The 20,619-nt window shown below is 42.2% G+C and overlaps 1 protein-coding gene across 10 annotated transcripts in view; it reads left to right on the top strand.

Moving 5' to 3' along the window:
* Positions 1–470: 470 nt before the first annotated feature.
* The window catches only part of RASA3 (RAS p21 protein activator 3), a 189,435-nt gene continuing 169,286 nt past the window's right edge, over positions 471–20,619 (top strand). For 7 of the 10 annotated variants that reach the window (XM_072994575.2, XM_078391461.1, XM_020783990.3 and 4 more), the window contains exon 1: positions 471–671. In XM_072994575.2, coding sequence (XP_072850676.1) covers positions 617–671 — 55 coding nt within the window. In that variant the 5' untranslated portion in view covers positions 471–616. Of the gene's footprint in view, positions 672–1,118; positions 1,714–20,619 lie in introns of those variants that run through there. The other 3 variants (XM_078391462.1, XM_078391463.1, XM_072994576.2) reach the window with 2 other exon arrangements.

The following is a 20,619-nucleotide window of genomic DNA, read 5'->3' as shown; positions in this document are numbered from 1 at the left end:
CTATCTTGGAAGAGTCCGGCTCGATTCACGGTCCACCCGCACCTACTTTTCTTTCCTCCTGTGGGCGCTTTGGGGGGGGGTCCTGCGTGAAGAAGGAAGGCAAGGAAGTTGCCGCTCCCACCTTTCCCCGCGCCTTCCCGTTCCCCGGGGGCCCCCGCTATGCAGCCCGCCGGCCCAGGCCGCCCCCCCCGCCTCCTCCTCCATCTCCGCGTTCCGTCCAGCTGTTTGCTTTGCGAGAGAAATCTCTCTCTCTCTCTCTCTCCCCGTGTTTCTCATTCTTTCCCCCAATAGGGAGCGGCCCGAGAGAGTTCGGCCCAATGAGGGCTGCCCCCCCGGCCTCCCATTAGCCAATGAGAGCGCAGCAGCGGTGGAGGCGGCCGCTATTGGGAGATGTTCTCTCTTTCGCCTTCCGAAGTGGAGGGCGAGAGCGGAGCGAGGAGAAGCGGGGCGGGAGGGGAGGGAACGGGGGGGGGGAAGTGGGAGGAGAGGCGGGAGCGCGCGCGGGGTCTCCTTCGGTCCCACTTCCAGCCTCGCGCCGCACTTGCAATTGCAGCGGGTGCAGCGCGAGCCGGCCTCTTTCTCGGCGGAGGAAGCTGCTGAGGCGCCAGGCTGCAGCATGCCGGTGGAAGAAGGGGGGCTCCGGGTGTTTCAGAGCGTCCGGATTAAAATAGGTACGGGAGTCGCGGCGGGCTGAGGGTTGGCCGGGTGGAGAGAAGAAAGGCGGGAGCGCGACAAAGGGAGCGAGCGGGCAGAGCGCTCTTTCCCGGTCGAGCAGGGACTTTCTTCACCGCCCCCGCGGGATGGCGAGCCTTGTTTGTGGGGAGGAGAGATTTTTTTTTGCTCGCGCGGCTTTCCCGCGGTCTGGAGCCCCTTCCGAGCTTCTCGGTCCTGCCTCCGAAGCGCTTGAGCGCCAAGCGGGGCCGGGGCCGCCTGCCCGGGACGGACAGCGGTGCGCCCTCGCCTTCGCCCGGCCGCCTTTTCGGCGGCTTGGCTCCGGTGCTTTTCTGCTTTCTCCCTCGTCCCCTTCTCTCTCTGAAGGAAAGGATAGATGCCTGAGGTCCCGACGGTGTGGGGGAATGTGGAGGGACGCGTCATATGTCTCTCTCTCTCTCTCTCTCTCTCTCTCTCTGTGTGTCGGAGTGGGTGCATAGGGGTATGTGTGTGTGTCAGAAAATAACGCACACACAAGCGGGGCGGCGGGGGACGGGGATAGGTGACGAGATGGAGCGAGTATGCTGGCCATGAAGACGAAGGGTGAGGATGCTTCGAAGCAGGATTGAGAAGGGGAGAAAGTGCCAAAAAAGGGGGAACGGCGGCGGCGGAAGCTTCTCAGCTAACAGTGAGATGTGGACAATGTCTCGGGTGGAAATTGGGAACTCTCCGTGCAACCGGTTCCAGTGGGGTAGTTATGCTAGTTTCTTGCAGAGAAACAACCAGCTGAATTCTGCGTAGGGCATTGCAAGAGGCTGACATCCTGATGATAGGAGGGCGTTTTGTGGACTACAGCTGCGCTGACTCGCTCCAAGGTTTTTCTCTTCAGGTATTTCTGTGTGGTCAGGCAGAAGCTCTGAAGTGTGTGCCCAACCCAGAAGCTCAGCATTCACTTTTTGAACTCTTAAGATCTCCTGGGTGCCATTTAATTAAGTGTAACTTGGGTTTTGGAAGTTTGTCAATGGCCCATTCAAATCTGCAGGAGATGCGGTTTTGCAACAGGTATGCAATTAATGCAGTGTCATTTCCCCAGCCTTCTTACTCAGTTTTTGTGTATTAAATCTAGATTGTGCCTGCTGTAACCATCTCTTCTTGGTAGGGTCCTTATTGTCTGTTCTGTCTCTCTCCCCCCATCCCAAATTTTCTACTGCTGCTTGATGACAGCTTCTTAGTGTTTCATGGGCACCCCACTGATGTTTAGTAGTTTCCTGTTGGCATTCCTACACCCATAAAAGCTCCTGAGACATATCCTTGGCCATCTTCTTGTCATTTCCTGTTGGCACAATGTGGTCATGGTGAAATGTTAGTTTTTGTTCCTCTTTAATAATGGTTTGCATTTTTTTAAAAGCAAAAACCTGGTGTAGCTTCTAGTGCAGTGCAATGTCATGCAGATATGTTCACTGAGTTCAGTTGTACTGGCTCCTCTAACAATGGGAAAAATGACGGGGGGGGTTCTTGCACTTGCCCCTGCCCATTCTCATTTTTTAATCTCTAATGTTTCCTCTGTAGTTTATAATAACTATTATGAAACCAGATGGCACCTCATAAGTACTTGATTTATCGATGTATCACTTACTTTTAAAAAAAAATCAAAATTTTTAAGAATAGCATGCTCCTAAAACAGAAACGAAATGAGTTGATTTCAGCAGAGTATATGCCAAAACTGGTTTAAGGCACCAGAATAAATCAATTTCCATTCAGTGCAAGTGAACACAGGCACTTGTTTAAGTACCATGTGACTCGAACCTGATTTTTAAAAAGTCTGAACAGAAATTGATTCAGATTGTCAGTGTAACAACAGTCTAGGTTTGAATATGCAAGCAACACTGCTTGGATCATTTTCTGCTTTCCCTACTAAACAGATTCTGAGAAAGTTAACATAGAAGGACTAGTGGTGAGCAAAAAAAAAAAAAATTCCCCTTTATCAAACTGCTATTGCTTCAAGCTGTTGGTGCATGCTGTGACTAGTCAATTTCTATGTGGCTATCACAGATGACAGTTTAATTTGTTTGAAAGATGTGCTATTATTTTGACTGTTGAATGGCTTCCAGACTGCATCATTAGAAAGTAAGCAACAGATGTCACTGCTGGAGATTAAAAGTCACTCTGGTACTGTTTCGGCTGTATTATGTTATACAGGGCAAGTGCTATACCCTTAACAAAGTAAATCTGATGAAGGAAGTCTTTCTGTCTGTAGCCTTATAGCAAGCTTTTCATTGCATACAAGTAAATGCAAATCTTTTAATGTAAATCTGGGTAGTAAATATTAGAACACTACGAAAATGATCAAGGGATAGCTTTGGCTAGAATTTGGCAAACAGTTAACACTACATTTCAAAAATGTCAGTTGAAGTACTCTTCAAATAAAGTTGCTCTGTGTTATGCTGTTCAGAATGCTGATAGGCTAGTATAATGCAAAATTTGCCTTCAGATTCCACAAATAGGAAAAAAAACTTGTCATATCAAACATTTTGCATTAGTACTCTTTTTAAGAAAAGAAAAAGCCATGCAGACTTGTTAAATCATGAATAGCTATGCTTATTAAAAATGAAAACGACCCTATTACATCAGAAGAATGATAGTACTGTATCTGATCTATTGTGCAGGGTTGTCATGGGTTGGTTGTTACAAAACCAAGCAATAAATTTGCATGGCTGTATTAAACTATATCTTAGAGGGCACATGCATGCACACATTTAGATGTTGTATTTATCAACTCGTATTAGTGTTCTTAAATGCCATTGGTTTCCCTTTTATGTTAACTGGTAGAAAACTACAGACATTTTTAAATTACAAGCAATGCAGATATCTACTTGAATATGTCATCACATTTTTTTAAAAAGCACACATTTTTAAAAAAAATAATAGCATTTCAGGGGCAGGCCGTTTTTATTAAGACGGAACTATTCTTGGAAGCATGATGCTCCTTTAAAACAAGGTGCATTTTCCTCTTATGACTTCCTCTATAATGCATTTTTTTGGAAGAACAAACAAACTGGATGTAGGTTGGTCTACTTTTGCTGTGGCATGCAAAAGTAGGAGGAGGCATGAGAGGCATCCTGGAGCAGATTGTGATATGGAATTGGCTCATGCATTTAGCCAAATTGCCAATTTCCAACCTAGTCCTGCAGTTTATCCTGAATAGTGTTTCCAAGACAAAAAACAGTAAATAAATTCCTGAGGACAATGGCCATGCAGCACCTATTATTGGCTAAACCTATCTATGGTAGTCAGCCATGTAGTTGGTTGCATACTCATGGCACTTCATAGTTTCAGTTCCCATATCTGACAGGTTTATTAATTAATTTATCCTGCTTTCCTTGTCTAGTCAGTGTGTTTGCATGTAATCATGAATACTTTAAGTAAATAAAGCATTGTAGGAAATCCTACTTCTGTTTGTTTTTCTGCCCCCTACTGTCTTAACAATGCACAACATTTATCTTGTTTGCACTGTTATGTTCATTGTGTTAATATTTACTCCTAATAATTTTCTGCCAGTGAATGTATTTGTTGTTAACAGTGATAGTTCATACTCCCGGTTCTGAATTTGCTGCAGTAGTAGCAAAACATAGTGTGCTAACAGTTGTTAACAGTGCTAGTTCAGTATTGTGATTTGATTGTTTTCACTGAAATCTAAAATTCAATATCAGATCTTTATTGAGTGATTATAATTAAGCCATATCAAAACATTTGTGTCCACTGTTCTAGACACTAATTTCATTCACAGTTTAAGTAGGTTTTTTTTTAAGTTTCATGATACTTCTGAAGTGGGTGGGGAGTGTTTGGGGAATTTTATGTGTGTGCATGTGTCTGGTCTCTGGGTGTCTGTGAATTTCATTGTATGGGTATACTGTGTATGTACTTACAATGACAATAAATAAATAAATAAATAAATAAATAAATACTCTTTCTGATTTTTTAACTTAGATAATCTTGAATAGTTTGGTGTGATAGAAACACAGATAACACTATAATGTGGAGTACAATCTTATGAATATTTACTCAAGTATATCTGTTGTTGAGCTCACCAGAGCTTGCCCTCTAATGAGTTTGGTTATGATGGTAGCCCATATGGTTCCAATACAGGATGAAAGCCACACAACCACTCATTTTGAACAGGCTATTTGTATCTTCTATCTCTGAAGGCATTACAGCAGAGTTAAGCCAACATGGTTCTACTAGATGGCCAGTGGGCAAGAATTGTGGAGGTTGTAATGCAAAACATCTGGAGGGTGCTAGATTGTGTTCTTCTGCTTTACAGCCTGACAGCCTGCCATTAATGAGATGTCCAGAGCTCCGTCCTGCCCGGTAATTCTCGACTCCTTTCAGCCTGTAACATCAGATTTGGTAGATAAGGCGCTTGATCGCTGTCGGGCCACCACCTCTTCTTTCGACCCTTGCCCGGCCTGGCTAATCAAAGCAGCCAGGCCGGTAACAACTGAATGGGCCACTGCAATAATTAATGGGTCCAATAATTAATGGGTCTCTCCAGGAGGGCAAGGTTCCCCTTGCCCTCAAGGAGACACTCATTAGGCCCATTAGGAAGAAACCAAATCTGGCGGCGGACGAAATTGGCAATTATAGGCCCGTCGCCAGTGTTTCCTTCCTCAGCAAAGTGGTTGAGAGAGTGGTGGCAGATCAGCTTCAGGTGCTCTTAGACGAAACCAGTGCTCTGGACCCATTTCAGTTGGGCTTCAGGCCGTGCTATGGTACAGAGACGGCACTGGTCGCACTGCTGGATGACCTGTTGAGGGAGGCCTATGGGGGCAATGTGTCTCTGTTGGTCCTCCTCGACATCTCAGCTGCTTTTGATACCGTCGACTACGGTATCCTCCTGGGGAGGCTCTCCGAGTTGGGAGTCGGTGGCCTTGCACTTGCCTGGCTCCGCTCCTTCCTGGAGGACCGCCCCCAGAGAGTTCAGCTTGGGGAAAATGTCTCGGCCCCATGGAGTCTCAACTGTGGGGTTCCACAGGGATCGATCATCTCCCCAATGCTGTTTAACATCTATATGAGGCCGCTGGGTGGGGTCATCAGGGGGTGTGGGGCTTCATGTCACCAGTACGCTGATGACACACAGCTCTACATCTCCTTTACTCCATCTTCAGTGGATGCTGTCCGGTCCCTTTAGCGCTGCCTGGAGACTGTACTGGAATGGATGCCGTCAAATGGATTGAGGCTGAACCCGGACAAGACGGAGGTCTTGAGGGTGGATGGCCCTCCCATCAGTGGCATAGGTGACTCCCTCCCTTTTGGAGGGACGACCCTTGCCGCAAAGAGTGAGGTCCGCAGCTTGGGGATACATCTGGACCCGGCGCTCACCATGGAAACCCAGGTGGCGTCCGTGGTCCGTTCCGCCTATTTTCATCTATGGCGGATTGCCCAGCTGCGGCCATATCTTGATCGGGGGGGCCCTCACTACTCTAGTCCATGCGCTCGTAATCTCGAGATTAGACCATTGTAATGCACTCTACGTGGGGCTGCCTTTGAGGCTGATGCGGAAGCTTCAGATGGTCCAGAATGCAGCAGCTAGGCTTATTAGTGGGGTGAGAAAATTTCAGCATATCTCCCCAACTCTAGCTGCACTGCACTGGTTACCTATTCGTTTCCGCATCGACTTCAAAGTGTTAATGATCACATATAAAGCCCTAAACGGTTTGGGACCTCAATATATGTCAGATCGCCTCCTCCCGCCCAGGTCTACCCGAATCATCCAACAAAGCCAGCAGGGGCGGCTGAGGGGACTGACGCCGAGGGAGGCCCGGAAGGAGAAAACAAGAAACCGGGCCTTCTTGGCGGTCGCCCCTCGGCTGTGGAACACACTCCCCACTGAAATTCGGCTGGCACCCTCGCTGGGTGTTTTCAAAACTCAGCTAAAAACCTGGTTATTCAAACAGGCCTTCCCCCCAGTCAACTAAGTAATTTTTTCTTTTTCTTTTTTCCCCCTCTTGGTTCTTGACTTTTGCCATCTTGTATTATATATGTTATACTGTATGCTGTTTTAATGTGTTTTAACTTATGTAAGCCGCCCCGAGTAGACGTTGTCTAGAGGGGCGGGGTAAAAATCAAATAAATAAACAAACAAATTAATTAATTAATTAAATGACTTTATTCAGCATCAAGCTGCTTCTCTCCAGTTTTCCTTAATTCCACTGCCTCACAGCAATATCTTGCTCTCCGTGCAAGGGCTTTCCTAAGAATCCTTGAAACCTCACAAGTTTTTTTTTTGGGGGGGGGAATGGAGCGAATGAGGTGAGGATTTCCCTTTGTCCCTGGGCTCATGATGTACTGAAGATGCATTACATTGCTTCTACAATGTGGTCTCATATTTGTTGAAAATGATGGCATCTGATGCCCATTACAGTCAATATGGCAAAAGGTAAGGCACAGGAGAGCAGAGCAAAGATCGCAGGGAGAGTGAGAGGCCAAAGTGGATTTTCATATATAGACACACTAGGAAGGGAATATTCTTAGGGCTGTGATTCTCTGCCTTGTGTTGAGAGGAATCAGAGTGTAAAGTTGGGCAGTGCCCCATTGTCAGCAACATATGAGTTTCCAGTGGTTATAGAAGATTTCAACTTTTGCCGTTGTGTGTGTTGGACAGATCCATGTTCAATGCTACTTCTCTATGCTGGATCGCACTAAGTTAGAATTTATCTTGTAAATTGTTTACTTCTGTTTCCATTTTTAAAAGGGCAAACAAATTCATTTTAGAGATGTTATAATACCTGATTATTGTTGTTTTAAAGACTCTGTTTTATTGCTGAGTGTCGCTGTTTTTAAGAGGAACCGTTAATGAAAGCCAGGTTCAGTGACCTCTTTCTAAATTTGTCAGTGCAAAAGTAAATCACTCTTTTGTGACCTCAATTTTTGCTGTAGATTTTAACAGGTATCATTAGCAGGTACTCACAGCTTTTAGCTAGCTGGAGTGGTCGATCAAAAATTGCTCCACCTACCTCCCAGGGCTGATGTGAAGATAAAAATTAGGAAGAAGACCATATATGCCACCTTGAACTCCTTATAGGTAAAGCAAATTATAGATGTGACAAATAAATGTTTCTCCAGTTACAAAGGTTCTGGGTAGGAAGTGTGGAAGCTGTTGGTGGAGGTACTAGAGAGCCCGTGTTGGCCAGGATAGTTGCTGGTGGGTTGAATGGGCCTGGACTCCACCTGGGGGCTTTTCCACATGCCACTTTACATTTCAGAGATGTCTTCTTATTTTACTGCAAGAAGTTCAAAGTGTGTTTTTATAATTTTATACTCTTTTGGTATGTGTAAAGCATCCTGATGTTATTTTTTATCTGTACATGTAAAAAAAGAGAGGTTCTTTTAAAAGTAGCTGGTGTCTGGGTGAAGGACCAATTCACAAGCTTGTACATCACTTGCTACCTTATCACTCGTTGATTTATCCCTGAACATTCCCTGTCTGAACCATTGAAAAACATTGTCTTAGTTTATATGACATGAAAACGGTATCTACTCTGTAATGGTTTTCTACGTATAAAAAGCAAGGCTGATGTTCCAGTTAGAAATGATGAAGTTGCCCTTATTCTTATCCAAGGCATGTTGGGTGCAGGATTCTGGGTGTTGTCATTAAAAAGCAACTCTTCTTACTTTTACCTTAATCTTCCTGGGAAAATTATTTTACTCTTAGACTCCTTATTTTCCCATCCATCAGCATGTGTTGCTTGAACACTGCTCAAGCAGATTTTGATCTTCATTGTCACGTAGGCCCCCCCCCCGTCTGTTTTGGTGCCTAGTGATCAATGGGCACCTGGTGAAGTCACATCCTCATTTGTCCAGGGCTTTTGTTTTCATTTGTTTATTTATTTGTGAAGGAAATAGCTCCTCCAATGAGCTTAAGACAGTGCTATGACTCACCCTTTCTCCATTTTACCTTCATAACAATAACCTTTGAGATAGGTCAGGTTGAAAGAGGCTGATTTGCTCTATTAGGGTTGGAATCCAGATCTCCTGAATCCCAGTCCAACACTTGCCCTGCTATGTCAATACTGTTTTAAGAGTAAGCAGAGGGCTAGTGGGAGTTGGCAAAGAACCTTGACCCAAAGCTGATGTGCTTTGTGGTAGCTTCCTTTAGTGAAGTCTCAATGTGTGTATTCATTTCAGAGATCTCAGTGGTCTAAATATATAGCTTGGAGGTAACTGATTTTGTTTAATTCCTTTTTAGTAGTAAGTAAGGTGCAGTTCCTTAAGTTACATTTGTAAAAGAGAAAGTGTCACTCCTTTTGCTATATAACTGAAATGTTCAGTTATACTCTTGTTGTTATGGGGATGTGGTGGAGGGGGATTGCCACATGTTTCAAAGGTTGTGCCTTGTGTTTTATTGTGAGTGTTGGGATGAAGATATGTTGTACAGTGGACCCTTGACTTACAGACGGCTTGACTTACAGACTTTTTGAGTTACAGACTTCTCTGGCCGCAAAATTTAGGTTTGACTTGCAGACTGAGATTTGACTTACAGACCAGGAAAAAACCAAAATGGAATAAAAATGGCCTGTTACGGGATTAATCGGTTTTCAATGCACTGTAGGTCAATGGAGACTTGACTTACAGACTTTTTGACTTGAGAACCGCCTTCCAATACGGATTAAGTTCTCAAGTCAAGACCCCACTGTATGGGAAAACAGTGTATTTTGAAGTACAAGCCAATGGGTTGCAGCAGTAACATGTTTTTAAGTGTTAAAAAGTAACTATTTTAATTGCCTCTGAGAAATGTAATAGCAAATAGTTACTTTTATAAAAAAATAATGAACAAATTGGGGACCTTGGAACTATAACTTGTTGCTTTTTGTAAGTAACTTTCCATGCTCTAGATTTGTAGCAAGTCACTCTGAAGACAACTGAATAGCAAGAGCTTGCGAACCTGAAGCATGTGTACTTGTCAGTGTGAGTTGCTTTGAACTTTATACAAAAGGAAGGCCACTGATCATTCATGCTTAGGCTATGGCACTTTAAATTAAAATTTGCTCACAGGGAATGTCTTAATTCTGGATGTGTAAATAGCTTGTGTGTGCTGTGCAATATCCTTTTGATATTACAATAAGAGGTGTTGCAAAATGACTTCTAGAGGCTCTCCTTGGAGGATCTGAACCTGCTGAAAGTCATAAGACTGATTTTGACAGGGAAATATTGGATGAAGTTTGTGCACTAGGTTTATCCCGTTGTGCATCATTTGATGGGTCTTGGCAACAAGCTTACAAAGGAATATCTAGGCCTTGCCTTTCCATTGTTACTTTTTCCATCTGGAGAATGTGTGTGAAGACGAAACGCTGGAAGAGTGCTTGCATGGAGAACCTACACATGATCTGGAACTTCTCTTTTTTGGACATGTTGCTAGAGCAATTCTTGCACCTAGAGCAAATGGCAATGGAGGGGTAGGGGCTGATCATTCCTCTCTAATCTTGTCACTGAGAACCAGCCGAGTAATGACTGAATCAGGCTTTAGCAGTTATTAAAAGTGGATACTATTGTTCCCCCATTACATTTTTTAAAAAAATAGAACAGTGGCAGAATGTATTGTTAGCAATATTTGCTTTAAAATAAATGCTCTAAAATTCAGCATATGGAAGGAAAGCAAACACTGCTTTTATTAAGGATTCAAACTATGCTTGGGATTGATGTGCCTACTCTTCATTGACATTGTTTTTGAATCCTCCTCTGCTGAGAGAAGTATATTTTTTCCCTCAGATCTTTTTTATATAAACAAGACATGTGTCATGTAAGGTAAACAGACACTTCCTATGAGATTGCCACTTTGACGAAGTGTGTGGCTCTTACATTTCCATGAGTCAGCGTACCAAAATCTGAAAGGAAACAGCATATGGCATGTGGCAGATAATTGTCTGGAAAAACTGCAAAGAAGATACTTATGTTTGATAACGTTCTTATACTTGTTGTTGTTGATGATGATAATGTGCTGTCAAGTCATTTATGACTTGTGATGACCCTTTTCATAGTTTTCTAGGTAGAGAATACTCAGAAGTGGTTTAATCATTCCCTTCTGGAGACACCCTGGGATTGTGGAGGTTGCCCAAGGCTACATAGGTTGGTGCTTCTTCTGGGAGGCATATCAAACTCCTGACCTCTGGCTCCATAGCCAGATACTTAACTCACTGAGCCATGTATAAATATTTGCCATGTAGTCCCATTCTTATGTCTGAGGAAGCAGATTTGTCCATGAAAACTTAAAATATAGCAGTTAAGTCTTTAAGGTGCCGCAACATTTTTGTCTCTTTATTTTTATTTGGGTTTTGCCTCACTGAGCTAAATATTCTTAATTGGTGTGCTCTCTGATGTGACTGCGTATGTATTGCATAAGTTCTGAGGAGGTTTTTCCAAAGTCTATACCTTTAAACAGGGAACAGCAATTTGCTTTGCTCTGCAGATTCTGTGACTGTTCTGAAAATTCTATGTAGCCCATTCAGGTTACTATAGAGAACATCTGTGGCTTCTAAATAAATTGGGTCATAGTCAGAGATCACATGAAAAGTCAAAGTAATAATATTATCTATAGGTTTGCCTTTTATCGATGGATCTTCGGATCTGTGCTGGCCATTTCATTCAAACAAGCATCAGGAATGGGAAATGTATGGTCCTCCAGCTGCTCTTGAACTCTAATTCCCACCACCACTGCTCATTCTGGCTAGGGTTGTTGGAAGCTTTAGTCCAACAACGTTCAGAGGATTGCAAAAAAAACAAAAACAAAAAAAAACCTACTCCATTTTGTAGTTGCAGTCTGTAGTTCCCAGAGAAAGTTTTTGCAGGCAATGGTGAGTTTAATTTGGCCATCTCTAATAAAGGAAAGGAGGTGCTTCTGTATTTACCATAGTTCTATGGCAGTGAAACCTAGGCATTTGATACTTAACATACATATTAAGAGGAGCCTGGGGGTATGCATCACCAAGTTGCTAGGGTTTTTTTTTTTTACAAGAAAGATTAATTAATTTTAGCTAATTTAAGGTGCTTGCAGCCTGCACACCATGTTCAATCACTAGATGCTTGGCTTTCCTAAGCAGCACAGAGGGAGCTGCATTCATGTGTGGTATAACACTTCTCCAGAGGGCCTTCAGGCAGCTCAATGTAGGCCAGCGGTAAAGTGAAGAACATGTGACCAGCAGTTCATTCAGCACCTCCTGCCTCAACTGTTCATAAAAATAAGAGGAGAGAAAAGTAACAGCTGCCTGAAAAGATGGCAAGGAGTGTGCATAAGAAAAGACTGGATGTGCACTGGAACAGGAAGATAAGTAAGAAAGAAAAATATTAGATAATGAGGAGGAGGAGAGAGAATAAAGTGGAAAGAGAATGAGTATTGGGGTGAGTAAAGTGGAGGAGGCAGGGAGAGGAGCCCCTGGGGTTTAATGAATGAGTGAGGGTTGAGAGAGAGCACCTAGGTGAGTGGGAGGAAAATACTGAGTTTTAAGCTATGTACTAGCATCACATGGATGCTACAAAATGTGCCTGTCCATCTGCTGGCTGGTTCTCCAGCTTGCATTCCATCCACCCAGTCCACTCTTTCTCTTCTGAACCTCCATCTCTCCAAGAGTACTATCATCTATCTTGTTGACACCAACACCATCCATCCTGCAGCTCTCCTACTAGCTGCCCAGAAGCCTGTCTGCTTTCCAGTCTGTTTTGGCTTCCTATTAGCCAGCTGGCTGGGTCATCTGTCCCAACCAGCTGCCTCTCTATCTAGCGTAGACCTCTGGTGAAGAATGATGTCAGCATAGGGGTTGACCAGGACCGGTGCAGGTACATAACAATAGTGGAGACAATATCAGACAGTAGAATCGAGTAGCAGCCTCCAGTGATCTGTGGCCACAGGTTTTTCCAGCCTCAATTCTGGAAACTATTCACAATGAACTACTCACAATGGCTGAAATACTTGCAATGTGTAAGCCACTGTTGTTTTTCAGAAATTAACCATTTCCATCCCCCCACCAAAGGTTCTAGTGGTCCTTTGGGATCCTTTTCACCATGGGGAAGCTGTTGGGGGCTGTGGGATTATTGGGATGGGGTCTTTAATTTTGAAAAATTGTTGATGTTGGTAAAAATCATCCTGATGGTGGCAGTTTTGAGAAATCAAAGACTCCTCCGCTATATTGCAGGACTCGGTGGCTTGCCCACAATGGAACACTTCCCAAGGGAGACTTGAGACGTTGGGGCAGAGGGAGTGGAAATGTTTCATTTCTGAAAAACTGGCATAGCTGATGACATTCTCAGCCTTGCATAGCATAAATTAAAACAATATGATTTCAACCCATATATAGTTCCATAATTCTGTTTTGGAACTTTTTGCCATATATACTGAAACTGAAATTTGAAATATTGAAGTAATTCATGTGGCAGAGGAGCTTTCTAATATTGTTCTCTGTACTGTGAACCCCATTTTTCAGTTGTTTTTATTCCTCCCGGGAAAAAGGTGTGTGCATTGGCTCACAATACTGCTGTGGAGAGGGTTTGAAGCTGTCTATGTGAGTAAGTTTTGTTCTTGATTGGTATTATGTTTGTGTTCTGAGGCTGGATATAGGAAGAGAGAAGGAGTGAGGATGGAGGAGACTTGTACATGCCCGTGTGAAAAAGCTGAGCGTGCATGGAAAACATTCGTGTTGAAAGTGATACAGGAGTCGTTGCATCCATGTAGCAATTTACTGCCGTTGATAAACAATGACAATGAACATTGAATGAAATACATAGATGAGAGCAGGGTGGATTTGATTTAAATGAAATTGATTTTAAAAAATCATTGATTTTTATCCACCCTGGGTAAGAGTTTTTTGGGGTTGTTTTTGTACTTTTTGTGTGTTTTCTCTGGTGAAAAGGAAGTTATTGTTATTTTCTCTTCCATTTGCTCCATCTTTTCCCCATGAAACACTGATCTAGTCTACTTCCACTGAATGGGTGTCTGCAGTAAAGTGCAGGATAGAAACAGAAAGGGAAGCCTGGGTGTTATATGCAAAAAACCTTCTGAGTCTATGGTATATATAGGGCTGTTATTCTCTTTCAATCCAGATTACCTTGACGGATTGTTGTGAGAATAAAAGGAATTAAAAGTACTACATATGCCACTTCAGGCTTCTCTGAGGAAAAATGGGGTAGAAATGTAATTAAATTTTGGGAATTTTTTACAGCTTCACAAGCAGTGATCCAGAGGGCTGAGTGTAAAAGCAGTTTCATAATCTATTCAGGCACAAACCAGATTCCTTTTTGTAATATTTGTGGTTAAACATACTGTAAATCTTTTATCACTTCATTTGGCAGTGAGTGTCTGCTCAGACTTGAACATGTTTTGTGCTTTACAAGTAGGCAGCCTGTGTAAAAGAGCTGTGACTGTTCCTTTCCCCTTAGTAAAATTTATTGGCAAAAATGCTGTGAACTTTGAGGCACCTCAGACCTTTAGGTTTGCAAGATGTATCATCACTCTTGCTTGTCTATTTCTCTCAATTTTGTTTTTGAAATGTGCCACTTTTGCTAGCACTCTTCATTGTTAAGGACTCTGGATAGTGGAAACATGTAATAATTGCTGCATTGTGTAATTTTCTAAATGTGAAAAGTACACTCTCAATAGTAAAACTTTGTTTTATTGTGTGTATAGGATTGCAAATTACTTCCAAAATCCATAAGGCCTTATGATTCCCCCCCCCCACCTTTAGTTTTATCCATTGGGCTTTACAAGCTATGGCCTGTCAGTTTCTCACAAGTACAGGATCAAATCAAAACTCTCTTGGGAACACAACTTGTATAGGCAGTGAATCCATTATGTAATTCAGTGTGGTGAGTGTCTACGGTTCAATAGCAAGTCAGAACCCAAAGAGCAATAACGTTGGCTCATCCACTGTTTCTAAACTTCACTCAAACGAAAGCAAATTAATGTCTGTTATGCTGACATTATGTGGAACAGGATGCAACAGTTAGAACTGGATATGGAACAACTGATTGGTTCAAAATTGGGAAAGGAGTAAGACAAGGCTGTATATTGTCCCCCTGCTTATTTAACTTATATGCAGAACACATCATGTGAAAGGCTAGACTGGAGGAATCCCAAGCCAGAATTAAGATTGCTGGAATCTTAATCCGATATGCAGATGATACCACTCTGATGGCAGAAAGTGAGGAGAAATTAAGGAATCTCTTAATGAGGGTGAAAGAGGAAAGCGCAAAAATGGCCTGAAGCTCAACATAAAAAAACCCTAAGATCTGGTCCCATCACCTCCTGGCAGTGAAAGATTTTACTTTCTTGAGCTCCATGATCACTGCAGATGGAGACAGCAGCCACAAAATTAAAAGACGCCTGCTTTTTGGGAGGAAAGCAATGACAAACCTCAACAGCATCTTAAAAAGCAACGAATTTGATCCAACTCTGGGAGGCAATGGAAGACAGGAGGGCTTGTCATGCTCTGGTCCATGGGGTCATGAAGAATCAGACATGCTTAACGACTAAACAACAACAACAAGTGCTGAAATATCCTTTAAAATCGTGGGGAGAGGGTAATTCATATTTAAAATGATGTGCATATAAATGTGTATGTATTAAGTATATTTAGTTTAATTTTATTTATGACACAGAAACTTTCCATATTGTGCCTGATCATTGAGCCATATAGTTCTATCTACAGCAGGCCCTGGAGCCAAATTCACCTTTCCTGGGGTCACAGTCTGATTCTCTGGTGCCATCCCCTTCTCCATAACTTCCTCATTCAGTAGATCCCAGATTTTGTTTGGGTACCTTCCCATTCTAATATCTCTCCTTAGGCTTATTTACTTGGTCAGTATCCTGGCCAGTATCCTGTTTGATGTTTATACCTTGATGTAGCTGTTTATACCTTGATGTAGCTGTTTGTTAGGTTGCTGTTTATATGTCTGGTCATGTGCTTCATCAGACTGTTGCAACTGCTTGTACAGCTGAATCACTGTGCAAATCATCATCATCATCATCTTGGATTGCAGAGCTTCAGGGGACCCTGTGGATCATCAAGTCCAGCCCTTGTCTAGGAGGCATATGTAAGCATTGAACCGAATATAGGCCTTGGGGGCGGGTGTCGGAGTTTTAAGTTAACATATGCTGCCATTTGTCATCCCACCATTTTGTCTTTCATCCTCACCCACAACCAAATACTTCTCTGAATCTGAATTTGGACCCTGGTCAGAAACATGTTCAGTCTATACAGATTGGTAGTGGCTTCTAGGTTTCAGAGAAAGGTCTTTGCAAGTCTGACAAGAAATGCTAAAGATTCAACCAGGGATCTCCTCAAAAAAATTGTTTAGAGTTCCTTCCCACTCACATCTGGCTTCTGCAGGGTGATAATAATGTGTGAGTGTGCAAAGTAAGACCCACTCAAACATATAAAGAGCATAGTAGACATCTGTAAGGGCCACCGTGCTATGCTGAATCCACTCCCACTTCCTGAGCCCCACATTCTCTTTTCCTGACCTTCCTTCTTGCCTTAGGCCATCTCACAATGATAACAATGTTCTAGTCAAAGAATTTAATTCAAGTTTTCCTCTTAGTAGGAAGGGTACTACCATATGTGGAAACCACAATGGTCTTATGACTTGGTTTTAGAGGATCTTTAAGCCAAAGTGAAAGAGCCAGGGCTGCACCTCCATTATTCTGAATGTCTTTTACTGGCAGAACCAGTAATTCCAAAGTTAGGGCTCCCATGGTAAGAAACAAAAACCACTCTAAAAGAGTAATCCTGTACTCATTTGCCTAAAAATATGTGACACAAAACACAGTTTTATAGTCCAGAAAAGTAAGCTTCCCGACTCTAATTGTGGTATGAATAGGCATGATTATTAATGACATTTCACCTTCCTAAGACTATGCAAATTGCAATGCAGTTTTATTTTTATTTTCTTTTTTTAAACAGGGACAAATGCTTCCAATAGGACTGTTCATCTAGGCCTCCCAGTCCCCCGCTCTGAACAACAGCAATGTAGTCCTGTTCTTGAAAACTCTTTAATTATTTTTCCCCCTTCTTAGTTTTGAAAACGTGAGTTTGGATTGTGTCTTCCCTTATCATTCTACTGCCTTTTTTATTGCATTATTGAAAAGAAATGTATGGAACTGTTGGCCAAAGATTAAAATACTGCTGACTTGCAAATCAACTTTTAAAGTTCTATTTTACATTGAAGTATCTAGTATAATTGTGATGGGTTTTTAAGTTCTAGATGTTTCCCCAAAATACCTTAAAATCCAAATCTTATTACGTTGTTTTTTTCTGGATAATGCAAATGATGCACTTTTGTGTATATTACAAAGGCACTGTATTTTTAGCCTTGCAGTATTAAATATCTCTTGAAAAATTTATAAGTCACTATTCTTTCGCAAATTTTTCCTTTCAGATATCATATGAATAATGACAAAGTTTCCCATTGCCAAGTGAGAGTGTAGATTAGATTCTTAGCACTTTGTTTATTGCATACAAAATTTGCATGAGTGAGAAGATGAAGTAGTCAGCTGTGGAATTGCTACTGTCTGTGTCCCCATAATGGGATGCCTTACTCTGGTGAAAGCATGGGCGTGTCCACACTGGCATATAGATATGGTTTATGGATCCCTAATGGCACAGTTTGGGTCAGAAAAAAAAATACCTTGTCCGCAAGTGTTTCTACTTGGAATGATACATCCTTCCCCTTTAAGGGCTGTTGCGCACCTTTCTAGCCTAGCAGGAGGACATGCATTCTTTTTGGCATACTCATTGTTTATCCTGGAGATAGCAGCCTCCAGCAGCCTTTGCCATTGTGGCTGCAGATTCTGAGGGAAGAGAGATAAAGTGAGAGGAGAATGAGGGAAGGGAAGCAGGGAGAGGAAAAAGAAGAAAATGGAATGGCACTGAAAAAATTAGAGAGGAATGATGTAAAAGAGTTCACTTTCACTGGCCCACTGCAGATGATTGGGGCAAGTGCTTAATTGACAGCTGATTGGGTTACAAGGGGTTTGTTTGCTGTTCAGACAGGACGTGCATGCCAAATGGCATACTGCTCCTTTTTCCCAACCTCAACAGCCCCTTTGTGGCCCGATCCATCCCACAGCCAAAGTGGCCAGTCTGGACAAGCCCTAAAATACTTAGCATAGCTGTAAATGTTAATTCAAACTACTATTCTGAGAGGAGATGAGGGGATTTTTTTTTCCTGCCCAACCTTAGCTAAGAATACCTAATGGAATGAAAGATGATCCCTCCTTGAGACTGTAATCGTGGTGGACAGAAACATACACTCTGGAGGTTGCTGCTGATATGCATGCTTCCCACCAGGTGAACACAACAGTGTTGAGTCAAAGTCACTAAAATGGCACATACAGCTTTGCAAACTTCCAGTGATGTATGACATTTAGTAAGCTTTGCAAAGATTTATTGCAGTTAAAAGTAGAACAGAGTCGGACACGACTAAACGACTAAACAACAACGACAAAAAGTAGAACAAGCTTGAGGAAAAAAAGAGTATGAGTTGAATACCAAAAGAGTTAAATAAAATTGTTTTAAACATTCTTGGGAAGTGGAATGAGCACTGTGCTGCTGTTGTTTTAACAATCTGTTCAATACTAAGTGAAGTATTTTTCTCATTGGGAAGTCAACAAAATAGCTAGTCCTCTTTGCTATCATCATTACCTCCACCACCACCATCTTAGAACTGCAGAGCTGGAAGCGACCCTATGGATCATCGAGTCCAGCCACTGTCAAGGAGGCACAGTGGGGAATCAAACTCCCAACCAGATGCCAAAACCACTGAGCTGTCTAGCAGTTCCTCCCCTTAACATGTTTCTATTTTGCATCTTGCATCTATCAAAAACTGAGCATTCCTTTCCACATGTATGTCTATTACAGCTGTTGCCAGGGACAAAAGCTATCACTATATGACAAAGGAAGCAGTGGGGATTTTCTGTACTAGGATTCTGCAGATGTAAGGGTCATATCTAAGAACAGTAATTGTATCATGGGGACTTTAATTCTCAAGAGAATGACTTGGGTGTGGATTCATTAGGCTAACTCATATAGTTAGCAAAGGAATAAAAAGATTGTGTGGATAATAAAAACATTCTACACAGTACTCCTGGTGCATTCAAAGGAATTCCTGCAGAATTTCCCAACAACCTGATAGTTCCAACTAGGTAGACCCATATGTGAGTCAACAGATTCAATAGGTGTACTCTAGCTGGGACTATGAATTTAATTCTGGTCATTATAGATGGCATGCTTAGAATGAGACAGAGTAGCTTGCATAAGGCCATGTACTTAGTTAATGGCTGCAGTGAAATTCAAACCGAAGACTCACCATTTCCTGCCCCATTCTTATCCACAAAACCTAACCTGCACTCAGAGTTACTCTTGTCCTTTACAATATATATTTAGAGCATTTTCAGATACATTTGTATGCCTTCTAAATTCCCTTCAGCCAATGGCATAGTCCTGAGGTAGGCACCTGATCTTTTGGTTTCTCTTGGGATGGGACGTTTGCCCCCATGGCTTTGGCAGCATGGCTGCATTTCTCAGGCAGATCAGTTTCCCCTATGCAGCTGAAAGAGAAGAACCAAACTGTCTTGTCTCAGATGGTTCAGGAGTGGTCCACCTATAGCTTTGGAGATGTTACCTTTTTCAGACTACAGCTCTGAGGAGGAGAGGTGTTTTGGCCATGCAGGCAAGAGGTTCCTTTTGCATTTGCAAACAAGAAAGATCTTATTGGAGGAAAGTTACAAAACATTATTAAGGAGATACTAGAGCAGAAATAAAGGAGCAGAAAGCATAAGCAATATCACGATGGAGAGAAGTATCGTGTCACTTCTGCTGTGTAGAAGCCTCCAAAGAGCAACAGTGGGTGATCCAGAGTTGCACAGTATCTCCTGGGATCTAGGTCTTTGCTTGGGCTCTTTGAATCAAGACAACCAGCCTTTGCATCATATGCCTTCTCCTAGAATTGAAATTACATGCACCTGTTCGTTAGCCACATCTGGGTACAGCCAACTTCTCATACTGTATTTTTTATATTTCAATAATTGTAAAATGATAAAATCTAAAAATGTATATGCATTACAGAATTGTCCAGTCCTGGTATCCTTACTGCTCCATGGCTAGTATTGAATTTAAATGAGAACATCTGGCATAAACAAGAGTGAAACTATGGGAAAAAGATGTAATGTTGGTCTTTAACAGAGGCTTATAGAGACCTCTGAGTAACCTCTGGTGTCTACCAGTTTTTCACAGCATTCTAAGTATTGGACACGGGAAATATTGATGTATGCCCTACTGAACCTCCTCACCATGACAGAAGTATTCTGTTTGGGGACTATAGAGAGTTCTTACACTTAAGATTTGTAAAGTCATCCTTAATAATCTATATGACCTTTTAGTTTTTGTTTGTTTGTTTGGTTGGTTTTTTTAAGTGCAGGGTATAGAGATTCTCATATAGTAGAGGGGAAACAGAGTTATAAGCAAGTAAGGAGACCTATATAATTGAGGAAAGTAGAGAAGCGTAGAAAAGATCCAGGAGTCAAAGCAGCAAAGATCAAGTCAAACGAAATGTTCTGGGGAAAGTGGGAAATCAAATTAAATTAAACTAAGATGCCAGTTGAGGTCAGGGACTATACAGAGGAGTAGCATTGCATGCAAAATTATAAAGGCATTGCATGCAAAATCATAAATTTTCATATCTCTGTTAACTGTTTCTTTTCGATTGAGGCCTGATGAATGATGCTTGATGATTGGATTATGGGTGGGGAGTGTGTGACCTTCCAGATGTTGCAGTGAACATCCATGTCTTGCCATTGCCGTTGAGTAAGGCTGATGGGATTTTCTGGAGATGAGTGGCCACAAACTTAATGCCTACTCTGGATACGTCATAGTAGAATCCTGTATATTTCTATGCAGGATTAAGATCCAAAGGCTTTAGTAGTGCTTT

Source organism: Pogona vitticeps, chromosome 3 (assembly GCF_051106095.1).
Source record: "Pogona vitticeps strain Pit_001003342236 chromosome 3, PviZW2.1, whole genome shotgun sequence".
Classification (NCBI taxonomy): Eukaryota; Metazoa; Chordata; class Lepidosauria; order Squamata; family Agamidae; genus Pogona; species Pogona vitticeps.
This window is presented reverse-complemented; position numbering and strand designations above follow the sequence as displayed.